Source organism: Chrysochloris asiatica, unplaced genomic scaffold (assembly GCF_000296735.1).
Source record: "Chrysochloris asiatica unplaced genomic scaffold, ChrAsi1.0 scaffold00296, whole genome shotgun sequence".
NCBI classification, from domain to species: Eukaryota; Metazoa; Chordata; class Mammalia; order Afrosoricida; family Chrysochloridae; genus Chrysochloris; species Chrysochloris asiatica.
In genome coordinates this window covers 1,516,180-1,532,198 of record NW_006408814.1, presented here as the reverse complement: position 1 = coordinate 1,532,198, position 16,019 = coordinate 1,516,180, and the positions used below count along the sequence as shown (strand labels likewise).

The 16,019-nt window shown below is 48.4% G+C and overlaps 1 protein-coding gene across 1 annotated transcript in view; it reads right to left on the bottom strand.

Annotated features, from left to right (window-relative positions):
* Positions 1-2,830: 2,830 nt before the first annotated feature.
* CTNNBL1 (catenin, beta like 1) overlaps positions 2,831-16,019 on the bottom strand; it is a 223,862-nt gene continuing 210,673 nt past the window's right edge. Inside the window, exons 14-16 of the mRNA XM_006874728.1 lie at positions 13,581-13,718; positions 13,360-13,432; positions 2,831-3,009 (exon numbers count right to left, since the gene is read on the bottom strand). Of these exons, the coding sequence (XP_006874790.1) occupies positions 2,921-3,009; positions 13,360-13,432; positions 13,581-13,718 (300 nt within the window). The 3' untranslated portion in view covers positions 2,831-2,920. The remainder of the gene's footprint in view (positions 3,010-13,359; positions 13,433-13,580; positions 13,719-16,019) is intronic.

The window sequence follows — 16,019 nt, the reverse complement described above, 5'->3', positions numbered from 1 at the left end:
TGGAAATCCTCTACAAAGACAGGGTCGCTATGAGTCAGAATAGACTCAATGGCACTTAACGTCACTTAAGGGCGATTCCACTGCCATGTGTGGACCAGGAAAGGCTTACTGGCTATCAGGATGTGCTGGACACCAGTAGTGCACTATAGGGGCTTCGTTGGAAGAGTTTCACTACTGGAACACAGTAGTAGTGCCCAAACCACAGGGTGGCCTTATGGGAAGCCCAAGAAGTCATCGTGGCCGGTGGGGCTGCTTTGTGAGGAAGACAGCTTCTCAGTTAGCCATGAGCAGACTTGAGAACTAGGATCACATCCCAGAAGTCCAGGGCTAGGAAGGTTAGTATGGGGATCTTTACTGTATACTTTCAAAAGCTTTTCTTCCAGCCTTGTGCAATGGGTTGATACTGTCTCCTTGGTCCCCAGCCCCTGGTACTGTGCACTCCTCTGAATCATGTTCCCCTCAACCCTCCTGCCACAACTCTGATGGTAAAAGGGGACCATTTCTTTATCAGTAAGATGAAGGGGTACGGTCAAACCTGCTTTTAGCAGAGGAATTCTGGGGTCAAATAAAACCTTCAGAGGTGCCCCAGTACATGAACAGAGCCCAGTGAGGCTAGGTGAAGGAGGGGGCATGGCTGGTGGTGTCCCACCCTCTCTTCCTCAGTTGGCTTCTGATGTGTTGTGGGGAAGCCCCGGCTTTAGTGGAAGCCCTTGGAAGGGCAAACAGGGGTCTAAGGGATGGGGAGGGAGACTTCTCACTATTACATTCTTAACTTCTGAACCATGTTCAAGTATTGTCTGGTTGAGAAGAAAAAATTTTTTTAAAAAAAGAAAACAAAGCTGAAGGACTCATGATCTCTAAAGTACCAATCTTAGCTCAAAAAGTTGATGGTTCTATAGGTTACAAGTACACATGCTTTATTCTGGTGAATTCATTCATTCATGTATTGACAGTGGAACACATGGAGAGTGTAACATTAGCCAGGAGCTGTGATTGCCTTGTAGAGCGAGGTGGCTCTTTGGTTGGGGACAGGTGGGAATATGGGAAGCATGGACTACAGAGTCAGACAGACCTCCACTGGACACAGGGTCAGCCGAAGGACCTAGTGCAAGTTGCATACCCTCTAAGACCTGTCTTGTCTTTAGAAAATGCAGAATGGCGGAGCCGCAGGGCTGGTTTGCAGATTAGAGAGAATGGATGCAAATCAAACAGCACCTGGTAGGTGTTCCACACGTGGTAGCTTTTAGAGTTACAGTAAAGTGAAATAAAAATGACCAAAATCCAAAAGGTGACTGTGCGGTGATTCTGTGACAGGCCTGACACCCACTCTGAGCACCACTCAGCCAGGACATGGATGGGCAGGGGCCATGGCTGGCCTAATCACTGTCTGGTCTCAGCCCAGGTCCAGCACAAAACAGATGTCATCCAAACCACTGCCAGCTTTTTTGAATCTTCATGTACAATTCAGAGACCATGATGACATTCTAGAGTTGTGCCACCATCGTCACCCTTTTTCTGTCATTCCTCCCTCCCTCACACAAACTCACCGGCCCTGAAGGTTTCCAGCCCAGCCTTCGTGTTGCTGCTGTCAGTTTGACCCCATACAGACAGCTTGTTGTTGTTAAGTACCATTGAGTTGATTCTGACTCATAGCTACCCTGTATAGATTTCCGAGGAGCGGCTGGTGAGCTTGAACCACCACCATTGTGGTTCAAACCAACCTTGTGGCTCAGCGTATTATGCTGTAGCACCACACAAGGCTTCCCGACCTTTTAAACTAGTTAAGTTAAACTACTGTTCTGTCCCAAGAACACTTCAGGGGATATTTCTGGTTTGAAGTTTAGAGTATCTCAGGGCAATAGTTTCAGGGGTTCACTCAACCTCATGGCTCCAGAAAATCGAGAGTCCATGAGAATATGAAATTCTGTTCTATACTTCTTCTCTTTTGACCAGTTTTCTAGGGAATCCTTGATCAAAATGTTCAGCAACCCAGCCCATGCCATCTTATTCAGAGATGCCTTCCCTGGGTGTTGAGGAGGAGCAGAGAGCTGCTGCTGTCCAGCGGGGTCTGCCATGGCCTAGCGTAAGGTTGGGGGCCAATCCTTACAGTCTAGTTATTTGCTGAGCCCTCGTTTACTGAAATGCTGTGCTTTCAAATGATTTCTTCTTTCTCCTCCTCAGCCATGAGGCGGACTGTATTATTTGGGGATGCAGTGAAACTGTGTCAAAGCAATGCTGTTCTTAGAAAAGGAGATCAGTGTCTTCATAACCCATGTATCATGGCAGGGATGGGCAGTGCTCCACTGTGTGGCACGTTTGCGTGCCTCACTTCACGTCACCCTCACAAGCACCAAATGGAATCATCACCCCTAATCTGTAGAGAAAGTGAGAAGCCAGGTGTAAAGTTGCAGCTGAGTGTGGACCTAAGGTCTGGGGTGCTAAAGAGATGGCTCTTACCCTGAAGCCCACTGGGGCTACCTAGGCACACCAGTGCCTGCTTGCCGCATCTGAGGAACTGATGTCACTGGGTTGGGGCGAAGCCAACACAAAATATGTCTAAAGCCCCACCCCTTTCCAGGGGGTCAGAGGCTGCTCTGCCCACCATGCCTCCTGTCACACACCTGGCCTCGGTAGTTAGGGCTGGCAGCCCCGCTTAAGGCCTCCCAGCTACAGATCCTGCAGCCTCATGGCAGGACGGCAGAGTCCCCACAGTGGTGAGTCCATCAAGGATGAGCTTTCTGAGCCTTGCTTTCCTCAGATGTGTCCTCAGAGAGCTGCTGGGGCCATGCTGGTAAAGCTGACAGCCAGGCTTCATGACAAAGAACAGCAACCCAGAAATACCAAAACTAGCTTTAATTTGTCTAAGAGTCATACGGAGCTGGGTGAAAGTCTGCTTCTGGGAGGAAGGTCCCGAGCGCAGCTAGAAGTTCTCCAGCAAGCCCAGGATGCGTTTCTGCTCGTTCTCCCGGAACTCCGGGCTCCGGCCATCCCCGATGCTCTCTGCGTACTCTGGGGGGACAAAGGCAGAGTTAGGCATGGATCCGGGCATGAGGTCCACGGTCACTTCAGAACTTGCCCTGGACTCCAGCCTCCTCGGAGGCTCATGCTGCTCTCATGCCCTGGCAACCCAAATCCTTGGTCAGTGAACAGTCAATTTACCTTCCTGCTCACAGGCTCTTCTAGCTGCACCTGTCGGCACACCCTCCCTCACAGCCTGGACCTACTGGGTGCCTACTATGGTCTGGAAGTGCTCTTGGTGAGGAGATCTGAGAGTGTGGGCCCTGGGAACTGCAGCACAACCTACTCATGAGGAAACTCTGAAGGCAGGGCCCAGTCATCTGGGCTTTTAAAAGTCCTCAAGATGCTTCAGATGCTCGCTCAGGCCGAGAACCAGTACTTGAGACAATGAAGCTAAAGTGCTGATCAAAATAGATGAGAAATCTCTAGTGGGGGAAACAAACCCAAAGCAAAACATTGAGGGTGGCTGGCAGAAGGTCTCGCCGAGAAGGGGACATCTGCTTCAAGAATAATGGGCAATGTGAACGAGGGGCAGTGGTGAGGTCGCTGAGGGCTGGCTCTGAGAGGAACGCTCTGGGTGGGCTCTGAGTAGAGTGACCCAGTGGGATTTTTAACTGGAGAGTTATCCATCACTCCAGCTACTGTGTAGGCAAAACCCAGAAAGGAGCAAGTGCAGAAGCAAGAAGGACGTGATGTGACGGTGCCGGACCAGGGAGGTAATGAGAACTCTCGGTTCTGGATGTACTGGAAACGGGAGGTGAGAGAAAGAGATGAGGATATTGAAAGTGCCAAGGAAAATGATAAGAGCAGTGTTGAGAGGAGTCACTGGGTGGTGCAAATGGTTAATGCACTTGGCTGCTATCCAAAAGGCTAGAGGATGGAATCCATCCAGAGGTTCCTGGAGATCTACTGAAAATTTAGCCACTGAAAGCACTATGGAGTGCCGTTCTACTCTGCTACCCCTGGGGCTGTTGTGAGTCAGAGCTGACTCAACTGGCAGTGGTTTAGCAGTGGGGAAGGAATGAGAGTGGCTGAGGGTGGTGCTGATGGAGATTCAAATAGCTGGGGTTTCTTAGGGAGAAAGGAGGGGCAGAGAATGGTCCAGGGGTGTCCACGAGGTACCCAGTCTCCCGTGGTCACAGGGATGTGGGAGAGAAAACAGTCACCAAATGAGAGGGCTGCCGGGGACAGCCAGGTTTCACTCAGTGTAAAGACAGGAAATATTCAAAATGAGGGTGAGGATACGGGAGATGATACTACTGAAGACAGAAGACTTTCAGAGAACACAAAGAGTTTTAAGTGGGAAACACATGTCCCGGTTTACCCTGTCCCTCAGGAGAGGAATCATATGCTCAGTCAATTCTCTAGTGTGTCCAGCATGAACCACATGCATGTGGTCATCCTGCTTTTAGGAGATGGGGAATGGTGGGGCACAGCGTCAACAATGGTGTGTGGAACTTAGCGAGGTGAGTCCTTGCCCACAGAAGGAAGATGGTGCAGCCTTGAGGACTGCCTGAACCTGGTGTCTGACGTATAATCCTAAGTAAAGTTGGGTAGGTTCCTCCTCTGAAAATGTATGTAAAGAGCCAGCAGCCAGCAGCTATGCTCAGGGCAGCAATGCCACTTGAGGAAACCCTCGATCCTATAGGGTCCATCTCAAAGGCATCTCCTCCTGGAAACCCTCTTGTCTGATCTCAGGCCTGACTTGCAGACCACCCTCCCAACTGTCCTTTTCCCTGCAGATTGGGAGCTTCATGAAGGTAGGGCCCAGCTCCAGCAGAGAAAGGGGAGCAAGCTCTCAGGAGTACACCAGATAGTCACTAGCATTTTCTGGCCCCTGGGGCCTGGCTTGAGCCAGAATGAGAGACAGACCTCTTGGGTAAGAAGAGTCTTTTGCATAATAAAACTACTGCTAATCTAAATTTGATGAAGACTGGGGAGAGGGAAGAAGTGTGCAGTCCCCCCACCCAACACCACGCTGGGGAGACAGCTTTGCTCCTGCCACTTCTTCATCTTCCTCCAGTCCCGTTATTACTTTGGACATGTGCCGGAAAATGGGATTTGGGATTCAGACATGTGCCAGCTGTGTGTTTCTCCCAGGAAATCATCCTCTTTGGTTGGGCCCATCCATCACCTCCAACAGCAAATGGTTGTGAAGCTTCCTATTAGGGCTGTGGGTTAATGCGCCAGACTGCAAAGCTGTTTGAACTGCAAGGTTGGCGGTTCAAGCTCACTAGCTTCTCCTCAGAAACCCTATACAGGGTCGCTATGGGTCGGAATCGACTCGACGGCATTAACAACAGTAACAAAGAGAGGGTGGGGGCAGGCGAGAGAGGCAGGAAGGGACCCCGGGGCTGGATCTAAGTGGTATCTCTTCCTCCCGTGTGACTGACAGAGCGGCTGCCCCGGGAGACAGAGAAATGACCATTACAGCATTTAATACCCCTGGAGGCAAGATCTGGAAGCCAGAGTCTTAATGGATTGAACTAACACTTTGCTCTCCTAATGTATTCTCAGGTCCAGGAGGGAGGAACACCGAGAAACAGTCCGATCCTTTGGGGCAGTGATTTTTCCAGCAGTAAAGCCAGCTTCCCTGGAGGGACGTACAAACTCAAGAGAAATCAGAGTCTGGACCAATTCTCTGTGGAATCAACTCCATCAGCCTTAGAAAAGGCACATCCTACTACCATCCCATCTGGGGGGTGGGGTGGGGAGGGGACAGGTGGGGGGCAGGCTGGGACCCGGCTGGTAGACTGAATCAGCCCCTCTAGAAGCAGAGCTGGGCACTAATACACCTGGTCAGGGGCCAGGCATTCATGGGTGCTGGCTCAGATAACCTCTGCAGCACTCTTAGGAAATTTACAGATGAGGAAACTGAGGCTTCTTTTTTTTAAAAAAAGTGCCTTTCCTGAGTCTAGAATGGAATTCAAATCCCAGAACATGTGTGAGTCAAGTAAGAAGGCACTAAAAAGAGTCACCAGGTACAGGACTGCTCCCCAGGTAACAGCCTACGCTGCCTGCTCCCTCTCCTTTGGGAAACAATTCCTGTTCTGTGGGCATTCCAAAGCAGCCCAGTCCCATGGGCATCTGGCTAAAGTCCTCACTAAAGGTAAGAGTCTAGGACTAAGCTATGGCGAAGTGGCCTCAGGGGCCAAAGCAAGACAGATGTGGGATGGCCCAGCTGGAGCCACACTTTGCATTATCAGGTTGACAAATATCAGAGCTGGCAGGGCTCCCAGAAATTGATTGCAACCCTGAGGGGACAGGTGACTTGCCAAGATCCCACAGCGAGTCAGCCACAGAGCCGAGTCTAGAATCCCGGTCTGCTGACTGGCCTGATGCCCTCACGGTGCCGTGCCAGCCGGCACCAACCCTATACACCTCACCCTTGGTCCTCTACCCCGTACCCGTCTCCCCTCTTTTCATGCTTTGCTTCCAGAGTAGAATCCTATTTGGAGCAAATCTTGGTGATGCCAGCTACCGCTGATTACTAGAGCTGCAGCAGCAGTTTATAAATATTGAACAGATTCCTCCCAGAGGTCTTGAGAAAGAGTTCTCTTTGCTTTGTGTGTGTGTGCAAAAGAGGAAAGAGACAATGCAGGAAACAGAGGAGCTAGGTGAAGGAAGAACTAAGAGAAGTGGGGAGAGGGAGAGAGAGAAGAAGAAGATGGGCTGGGTGGAGAGTGAGAAAGATGGTACAAACACCCACTTCCACCTCTACTTCCCCAGCATTTTCAAATGCGCTTACAATACAGGCTTTGATGGAGCTCAAAACCAGGCAGTAGTGCTGAACGCATAAATATTAAAGCAAACTTTAGACAGCAGCAGGTTTACTATTCAGACATGGAATACAAGCTGTTCTGTTTATGTTAAGAGAGAGCTGGAGGAGGGGGGCCCAGGCAGGGAGGGGGAAGGCCCGTCTTCCAGGGCAGAGACTTGGACCCATGCTCACAGACCTGTCCTAGACTCCTGGACCTTCAGCCCTGAGCACTCACTTTTTCAGAAACGCAGGAGGGAAAAGGAAGAGGGCTGGGGGAGAAGAGGGACACCAACATGTTCACACCAGAAATAACTACAAACCAGAAACCAAGAAAGGAAAATCCCATGGGTCTAAAATGGATCTCTCAACAACAACTATGGTCCAGCTCTCGAGAAGGAGAAGACTGTGCTGAGCTCAGGGAACACCAGGGATTTCACAACAGAGAAGGAACCATGTCGATTTGCCTACATGCCGACAGGGTCTCGTTCCCAAAGTGCCAAGGAATCAGAGGAGTCTGATCCAGGTTCTGGTCCACAGGCTCTCTTGCCTGCATCTGTTGCCTGCTCCAGGTGGAAGGGTTAGAAATGGGGAGCAAGGAACCTCCATTTACTAAGTCCCTGCTCTGAGTAGGCACTTGACTGCATTCCAATCTTGACCTTTCTGAAGGGGCTGATCCTTATTTTAGGTTTGTTTTGTTTTTTTCCCCAAGGAGGAAACCTGTATCCACTAGTGGGCCCACAGTTACCCGGAGCCTGTATTTATACTGATCTGGGCATCTCAGTTCTGCGACTTACTAAGGGTTAGCTTCAATAATAAGGATGACAATAAAGGTAGTTAATATTTATCAAGCAGTTGGGCGACAGTCAACATGTAGCACTTTGTACATGTTTTTAGGAGTTCTGGTGTAGCACTGTAGGATTAGCACTGGACTGCTAACCACAAGGTTGGTGGTTCAACCCCCTCAACTGTTCCTCGGAAACTCTATACAGGGTCGCTATGAGTTGGAACAGACTCTAAGGGACTTATGTAACAACAACACAGACTTAATTTGTTCTTACAGCAAGTTGTCCCATTGTGCAGATGAAGGAAAGAGGCTTAAAGAGGGTCATTAGCTCACCCATGGCCACAGCTAGAAAATGACACAGCCTGGATTTGAACTTAGGCAGCCTTATGGCAGTCTTAACCACTGGCTGCATCCCTATGACCTTTCTGAGCTTCTATTTCTTCACCTATAAAGTGGGGCTCAGAACCACAGTTGTGGGAGTCAGAGGAGATAACATGGAAAAATCCCTCGACAGAGGGCAGCTCTCACTCTCTTCTTCACACACAAGCCAGTGTTTCCCAAGAGCCCCCGGGGGTGAACTTCATGCAAGGTTCTGGGGGCAGCAAATTTTACATCTTGCAGAAGACATCCAGAGGTGCCCCAAGGTGCCTGAGCATTGTGGAGGCAGCCGGCTGTCGTGTTCATGCTTCCAAATACCCGAGCGGCCACAGCAGCCATAACGTAGTACAAGTGACACTTGCATCAACATGTCATCAGAAGATAAATCCTATCAGCTTCTGCAGCTTTTAAAAAACACAGAGGCAAAGCTCAGGTTACTAAGAGCGCCAAATCAATATGGAAATACATGTGTATGAGCTTCTAAGAGGATATTTCAAGCCATCAAGAACACAAACAAATTAAAGGGCCATAGGCCAATCTCTGAAAGCATTTTGATGTCTTTGGCACATTCTCTTTGCCCACCAGTGAAAGAGTTTTGAGTCAGTAATCCTCTAAGCTTTTCTCTGCAAAACAGCCCTGCTGTTGCTCCCAAGCATCAGGGTGGCCTTCTGACAACGGTTGTCAGAGGACTAAAGCATTTAAGCTTCTACAGTAACCCACAGCACAAGTATTTATATTGGAACGCGTCCCAGGTCACAATCCCTGAGCCACATCCAAGGAGAGGACCACTCAGTGTACAAGTTCATGTGTGCCCACGGTGAGCCTTCTGCCTCAATAGGCCACCTTGCCTGTGGGGCCTCCTCGGTCTCCATGCCCCTCCTGACCCCCAGCAAGGTAACTGTGCCTTCTTATTTCCTCTGTAGCATTAAAGGTCTTCTGCTTCTGTTATGCGTTGTTATTTCACCTGGGATGGGACAGTACACCCCCTGGGGACAGGGCCTCCACAGTGTCTCACGCATCTCAGGGGCCCACCCAACAGCCCATACGGACCCAGATGAGTGCTCTGTCTCTCTTCAAAGCCAACCAAGCAGTCCAGTTAGGTCTTCCCTTTCTGCAAGAGGGATGGACAACTGTGGCTGTTCTGATGTGGGCGTAGTTTCCAACACCACTAAGACTTGGTTAATGTCTCTTAACCTCAGCGACAATCAGCTTCCTCAACTGCAGCATGGAGATCACCACCCTGCTTTCCAGGGCTGTTGTGAGGAGCAGAGACAACAGACTCGGCCAGCCCGGCTCAGAGAGGTGCTCTACTTGTGACCATTTTACTTCTTGGGTCCTGGTTTTGGAATGGGACCTCCTCAGTATTCACCACCTAAACCTTAAGGGAGCCCCTGCGGCCAGTCACAGTAGCGGGTCCCCGAAAGATAAAAAGTGGGAAGACCCTCCCTGTCCCTGTGGAGCAAATCTGATGTAGTGGGTGAGGGGAACACTGCTCCCTCCCAGCCCAGCGAGGGCCTCAGGCCTGGGATGGCTGCCAGTTCTAACGGAGGCTGGACTTTGGGCACACCGAGTAAGCTGTCTGCAGAATGAAGGACTTTAATGAGCCATCAATTATGCCCGGCTCTCTTGGCACCCCCAATAGAAAAGGAGGGAGGAGAACCCAGAGAGAAGGGGATGGAAAAATAAAGGGAAAGTCCCCTGCTGGGCTTGCCTCATCAGCAGTTTCCTGAAACCCCAAGGGATACATCAGCTGTCATCCTGCCAGCAAAACTTAGGAAATATGTAGGCCATAAAATCAAAGAAAAAAGCTTGCATCTAATTAGTACGTCAAAAAAAAAAAAAAGAAAAGGAAGCAACCCAACTGAAAAATAAAATTAAAATCAAAGCGGACAGACTGATGAGCTGGTTTTCTTCAGGAGAAGGCTTTGTTTTTCATGTTTTTTTGATGGCAGGGAGGAAGGAGAGGGGAGGGCGGTCAGGGAGAACCAGATGAGCCTTAAAAGGGAGCCTGAGCAGAGCCCCAGCTTCCAGCCCCCCAGTGTCAACTCATCCCTTTTCAACCTTAGCACTTCCCAACCACAGCAGCAGTGGGAATCTGGGGTCCCCGCTGCTTGGGTGCTCATGGGCTGCTCACAGACAAACTACCCTGCATATGGACACAGCAGACAAGCTTCCCCCACATGCTGTGGAATTTGGAGGGCGTGCCAAGGAACAGGGGTGGTAACCCTTTATTACCACCTTCGACCTGGAGAGAACACTAAGAGGCTCTTCAACCTATCCCTAATGGTTTTTCGGTTCCTTAAACTGCCATCTCTCCTGATCTCTAATGAGAAAGTCCAGTTGTCAGCTGGCCAACCAAGGGATGCAGTCAGTACCTGTGCCCTAGAAAACTCATTGTGTACCCAACAGAACTCAAGAACTCTGCTCAGTAGCATCCCCAACCCCACCCAATGTCCCAGTCTCCCACATTACTGCTCTGCCTCAGCTGATGGTGCCTGAGTCCTTACAAAAAGGCCACCATGTTCTAACCTAGTTCTGGGCCTCTGCTCCCTCTGCCTGGTATACGCCTTCCCCTCAACACCTGTCCTCTGGGACACCATTCCTCTGAGATTCCAGGCACAGTCTATGTTCCATTCCTGTCCCCTCCCATCCCCTTAGCACACTGTTCACAACTCTAACCGAGCACTCATCACGTTATAATTAGTTTCCAGTCTCTCTCCCCACCAGACTGCCAATGCCCACGGAGAGGGACCTCACTGCTGCTTCTCTGTACGCAGCCCTGGATGCATAGCCTGGCACCAATCAAAGCTCATTGAGCATGGGCTTCCTTTATAGAATATGGTTAGCCATTCAAACATCGATGTCCCAGATGATTACAATCTCCATGAGGGCAGGTGTGTGACACCTGTGGAGCAGGTCCACCCAGTACTGTGACTAGCCCTGAGGAGAGTCTCAGGAAAAGTCTGTACAATCACATTCACACAAGAGCAGGGCTTTATTCACTCAACACTGTTTAAAACACTGACTGGGTTCCTACCATGAACCAGGCATTGCTATGGTGATGGGGGTTACACAGTAACAAGGCCACTTCACCAAGTTTATGTTTTAATGTAGGAGACAGATAAAATGAGAAAACAAACATAAATAAAAACAATTACAGACTGTGATAAGGGCTAGGAAGGAAATAAACAGGGTGTTCTAATGGAGAATAACAGATGGAGAGAAGTGGATGTTCAGGATCCAGTTTGGAGGCAGAACTGGCAGCGTTTACCAAGAGTTGGCTGTGAGGCCCGATGGGAAAAAGAACCGGGCCTGAAAAGACAGGTATGAGAGTCAGAAAGGAGGAGGACGGGAAGAAACCAACAAGGGAGAGAAACGAGGGCTGAACACGGCATCTTTGCAAGACATTTGCTTCCTTGCTTCCTTGCCCATACACTAGGTCAACATATATTTATTTAGCTTCTAGTATATGTGCCTAGCACTTTGACAGGCACTAGGGGAATACACCAGGAAGACAGAGGCTCACTCTTAACAATGGAAAATTCTGAAAAACCTAAAGTGTACGTGTTAGGATATTAGAAAGAAAAACATCTATCTACTACGCATCAACACCTGTTAAAAACACCTTCTTTCACAGAAGATCACTGTTTGGATTACAGGGAGAAAGTGCAGGGTAAGCCTAAAAGCAAGAGAGCAGTGCTGAGAGGAATAAAAAGTTCTAATTGAACATGTAAATACCATTTAAAGGCTGAAGCTCCAAATAACTACAGCAGCTCTGGTAGCGTAGTGGTTACGAATCGGACTGTGAACCTTAAGGTCAGCGGTTCGAAACTATCAGCTGCTCCGCGGGAGAAAGATGAGGCTTTCTACTCCCGTAAAGATTTACACCCTCGGAAACCCTGTACAGGGTCGCTATGGGTCGGAACCGACCTGATGGCACTTAACAACAACAACAACATACCATGGGAAGGAGGCAGGATGGCACCCTGAGTCATAATGTATGCCAGTCTGACCCTGAGAATGAGATGGGAGACCCAGAGGGCAGCTATGGAAGGCAAGATGCTGGGCTAGGTTCAAGAACGGCTTCCCTGCTGTCTCTCCTCTTTCTCAAAATGTCTCAAAATTCTCCATCTGCAAAATGGGCAAAATGGGCATGATGGAGTCACCATTTCCACGTGCCTGGGAAGCTCAGTGCAGCCCATGTGATTCCTCAAGGCCTTAATCACAGGGCCCCTGATTCCTGGAATGTCTTTGTCCCCAGTCTCCAAGACCCAGATAAATGCCACCTCTTTCTTCCACAGGGTTCCTACAGGGTTTTAGCTTCACTAATAGTAATGATGATGGTGACAATAATCATACTCCTTAATACTCCTCCTAATGAACATTTACTCAGAACTTATTAGGGTCAGACACTGTACATGTTTCATCTCCTTTAATCCTCTCAAGCAGGTTTTGAAGTCCTAGATCAATTGAGATTCTGGCCCGAGCAAACACAGACCAGAGCAGAGCCACGAATCAAACCAGGAGTCCCACCCCAGGGCCCACCCTCTTAAACTCTGTGTGTTATTTGTCTTCACAACTGTAAGGTAACCCTTGAGAGTAAATCTAGACCAACTCCTCATTTTAGAAGTGGGGAGTTGAAGGGTGAGAGAGGACAAATAATTGCCTGCATTATTATTAGTCCATCTAGACTAAGTCTGAATTCTGGTCTTGTCACTTCATGAAAACAAAACTGGCTTCATGTTGTGCCAGGTGTGTTTAGTCCCCAAGTGGCCTGAGGGTGAGGCCACATCAGAGCCTAGTCCAGGGCTCTGCCTTGTGATCAAGCACTTGCTCACAGATTCGGAGCCTCTCTAGCTACACTGGGTCCAGTACAAGGTCCAACAGTGTTTGTGGGACTTCTCGAGGCAGGAGGTGGGGGATGGGGTAGAAGAGATAACCTCACACAAGGTGAACATTTACTATGTGCCAGGCCCTAGACTCTATGTGTGACCTCAGAAGGGGGGAGGCAGAGCTAACAGGTGGACAGACGCACTGCACCACACCGCCTCAAACTCACTTTCTTCTGTCTTATGGAACACAGGTTCTTTCTTGTCACTTTCTGCCCCCCACCTAAGAAAGCAATTTCCTTCCATGACCCGCAGCTTGGAATGGGAGTTTCTATTTGTTTTTTCGCTTTACCTTTTTTTTAAGATAAAACATTTCAAGCTTTTGTTCTGGTTTTCTAGACTCTGGAATTGGAGGGCCAACGGCAGAATGAAACTAGGTTAGTTTTTGGTATTCTGACAAAGATGATCTGGCCCTTCGTGCATAAGAGAAGGTTGTGTACCAGATATCAGCAGCACGGATGGGCTCATAACATAAGCTGGTAACTGGTGCACAACTTGGGTACCCCAGACCCAAGTGCTAGCCAACTCACCCTTGATGATGTGCCTGACGACCTTGATAGAGCTGCCTCGCATGTTTAGGATCTGGTGAACCCGCTGACGAATCTAGTAAGAAAGGGAAGAGTGGTCAGAGCAAAAAACAAAGATCTTATTGAAAGTGTGCACTTAGCCCTACCCGTGATGGAACTCAAGCACGGCGAGTCACTTCTTCTCTTGAGAGTCTCCACCTAAAATGGTGAAGAGCCTCTCCTACCTGGGCAACGTTGGCATTGCAGATCTCGGCCATGATGTAGCAGATGTGCTGGAGAACAAAGAGGCCAGTGTCCAAGCGTCGGAGATAGAACTCATCCTCGATGTCGTTGTCTATGATCTCTCCTCGTCTAACCATGTCCTAGAAATGAGTGAACATTTAGAAACAAAAGCTGGACAGTGAGCACAGGAGGGAAAACGGTCCACTAGTCTGCTTATAACAGACACAGAACAGCTACAACAACAAACCACTCCAGCTTTATTTGTCCTTTACTTCTCATTATTTCAAAGTATCTTAAGTTCCTCAAAGGAATTGGCAAAGAACAATGCACCAGGAATTGATGGAATAAAAATGGAAATCTTTCAGGAAAGTGAGGCGGCACTCACTCATCTCTGCCAAGAAATTTGGAAAACCACTCTCTGGCCGACTGATTGGAAGAGATCCATATTTGTGCCCATTCCAAAGAGAGGTGACCCAACAGAATGTGGAAATCATCGGACAATCTCTTTGATATTTCATGCGAGTAAAGTTTTGCTAAAGATAATACAGAAACAGCTACAATCATACATTGACAGAGAACTTCTAGAGGTTCAAGCTGGATTCAGAAGAGGCTGTGGAACGAGGGATATCATTGCTGTTGTCCGATGGATCTTGGCTGAAAGCAGAGAATATCAGAAAGATGTTTACCTGTACTTTATTGACTATGCAAAGGCTTTCGATTGTGTGGATCATGACAAGCTATGGACAACACTGCGAAGTATGAGTATTCCAGTACACTTAATTGTGCTCATGAGGAATCTGTATCAGGACCAAGAGGCAGTTATTTGAACAGAACATGTGAACATTGAATGGTTTAAAATTAAGAAAGGTGTGCGACAAGGTTGTATTCTTTCACCATACTTATTCAACCTATATACTGAGCAAATCATCCGAGAAACTGGGTTCTATGAAGAAAAACATGGCATCAGGATTGGAGGAAGACTCATTAACAAGCTGCGATATGCAGATGATACAACCTTGCTTGCTGAAAGTGAAGAGGACTTAAAATATTTACTGATGAAGATCAATGAGCACAGTATGGATTACATCTCAAATATAAAGAAAACAAAAATCCTCACCACTGGATCAATAAATAACATTCTTATCAATGGAAAAAAGATTGAAGTTGTCAAGGACTTCATTCTTCTTGGATGAACTATCAACACCCACAGATGCAGCAGTCAAGAATTCAAACGATGTATTGCATTAGGCAAATCAGCTGCACAAGACCTTTTTAAAGTGTTGAAGAGCAAAGATGTCAGCTTGAGGACAAAGGTGTGCCTGACCCAAGCCATGGTATTTTCAATAACCTCCTATGCATGCAAAAGTTGGACAATGAATAAGGAAGACGGTAGAATAATTGATGCTTTTTGGAAGACGTGCTGCCAGAGTGCTCGTTGGAGGCCAAGATGGCCAAACTTTGTCTCTCATACTTCGGACATATTGTCAGGAGGGACCAGTCACTGGGGAAGGATATCATGTTTGGTAAGGTGGAGGGGTCAGAGAAAAAGAGGAAGACCTCCAATGAGATGGATTGGCTAAGTAGCAGCTTCAATGGACTCAAGCGTGGCAGCAATAGTGAGGTTGGCCTAGGATTGGGCAGTATTTTGTTCTGCTGTGCATAAGGTTGCTATGGGTTGGTACCAACTTGATGGCACCTAACAACAACAACAACAACAACAACAACAACAAAATGATACCTCATCTAGTGCAGTCAAAAAGACCTTTGTCAAGAAATCTCTTCTCCCTGGCCTTCCCTCCATTGGTTCTTCAAGGACATCTTTCAGCTCACACTCCTGTAAAACTGCCTGTACCACAAAGTCTTTGTGGATTATTTGTGTTGTTAAGTGCCATCGAGTCGGTTCCGACCCATAGCGACCCTGAATAGGGCTTCCAAGGAGTGACTGGTGAGCTTGAACCGCCAACCTGGTAATTCAAACGGCTTTGCAGTCTGATGCATTAACCCACAGTGCCACATAGCAAGAGCTTATTTATGGCCAACAACTGCTTCTTTCTGACATCCCCAAGAGCAACCTCCACCATCTCTTCTTGCATATGTCATTTCTATGGCCTTGGTTTCCTGCAGGTGGATGGTGAGCAGTGTGAAGGTAGGAGCTGAACTCGGTCTGGGGAGTTTCTGAGGAGTGTGAACTGATGGTGGATTCAACTCTGCACAAGGAGGAGACTGGCCTAAGAAGATGATGCTTACACATGCCTTTGATGGCAACAATCTGTTTTTAATTCTGTCGGTAGTTTTTTGGCCATGGTTCTCTTTGACAATTCAGATACCTGTCACTAACAGAAGCCCTTGGGACCCTGTTTTCCACCTTCCCATTGTGATCCTTAATCCTCAAGAAGAAGCCTCCAGAGGCTATTCAGACGTAAATAATGCACTCTCTGGTT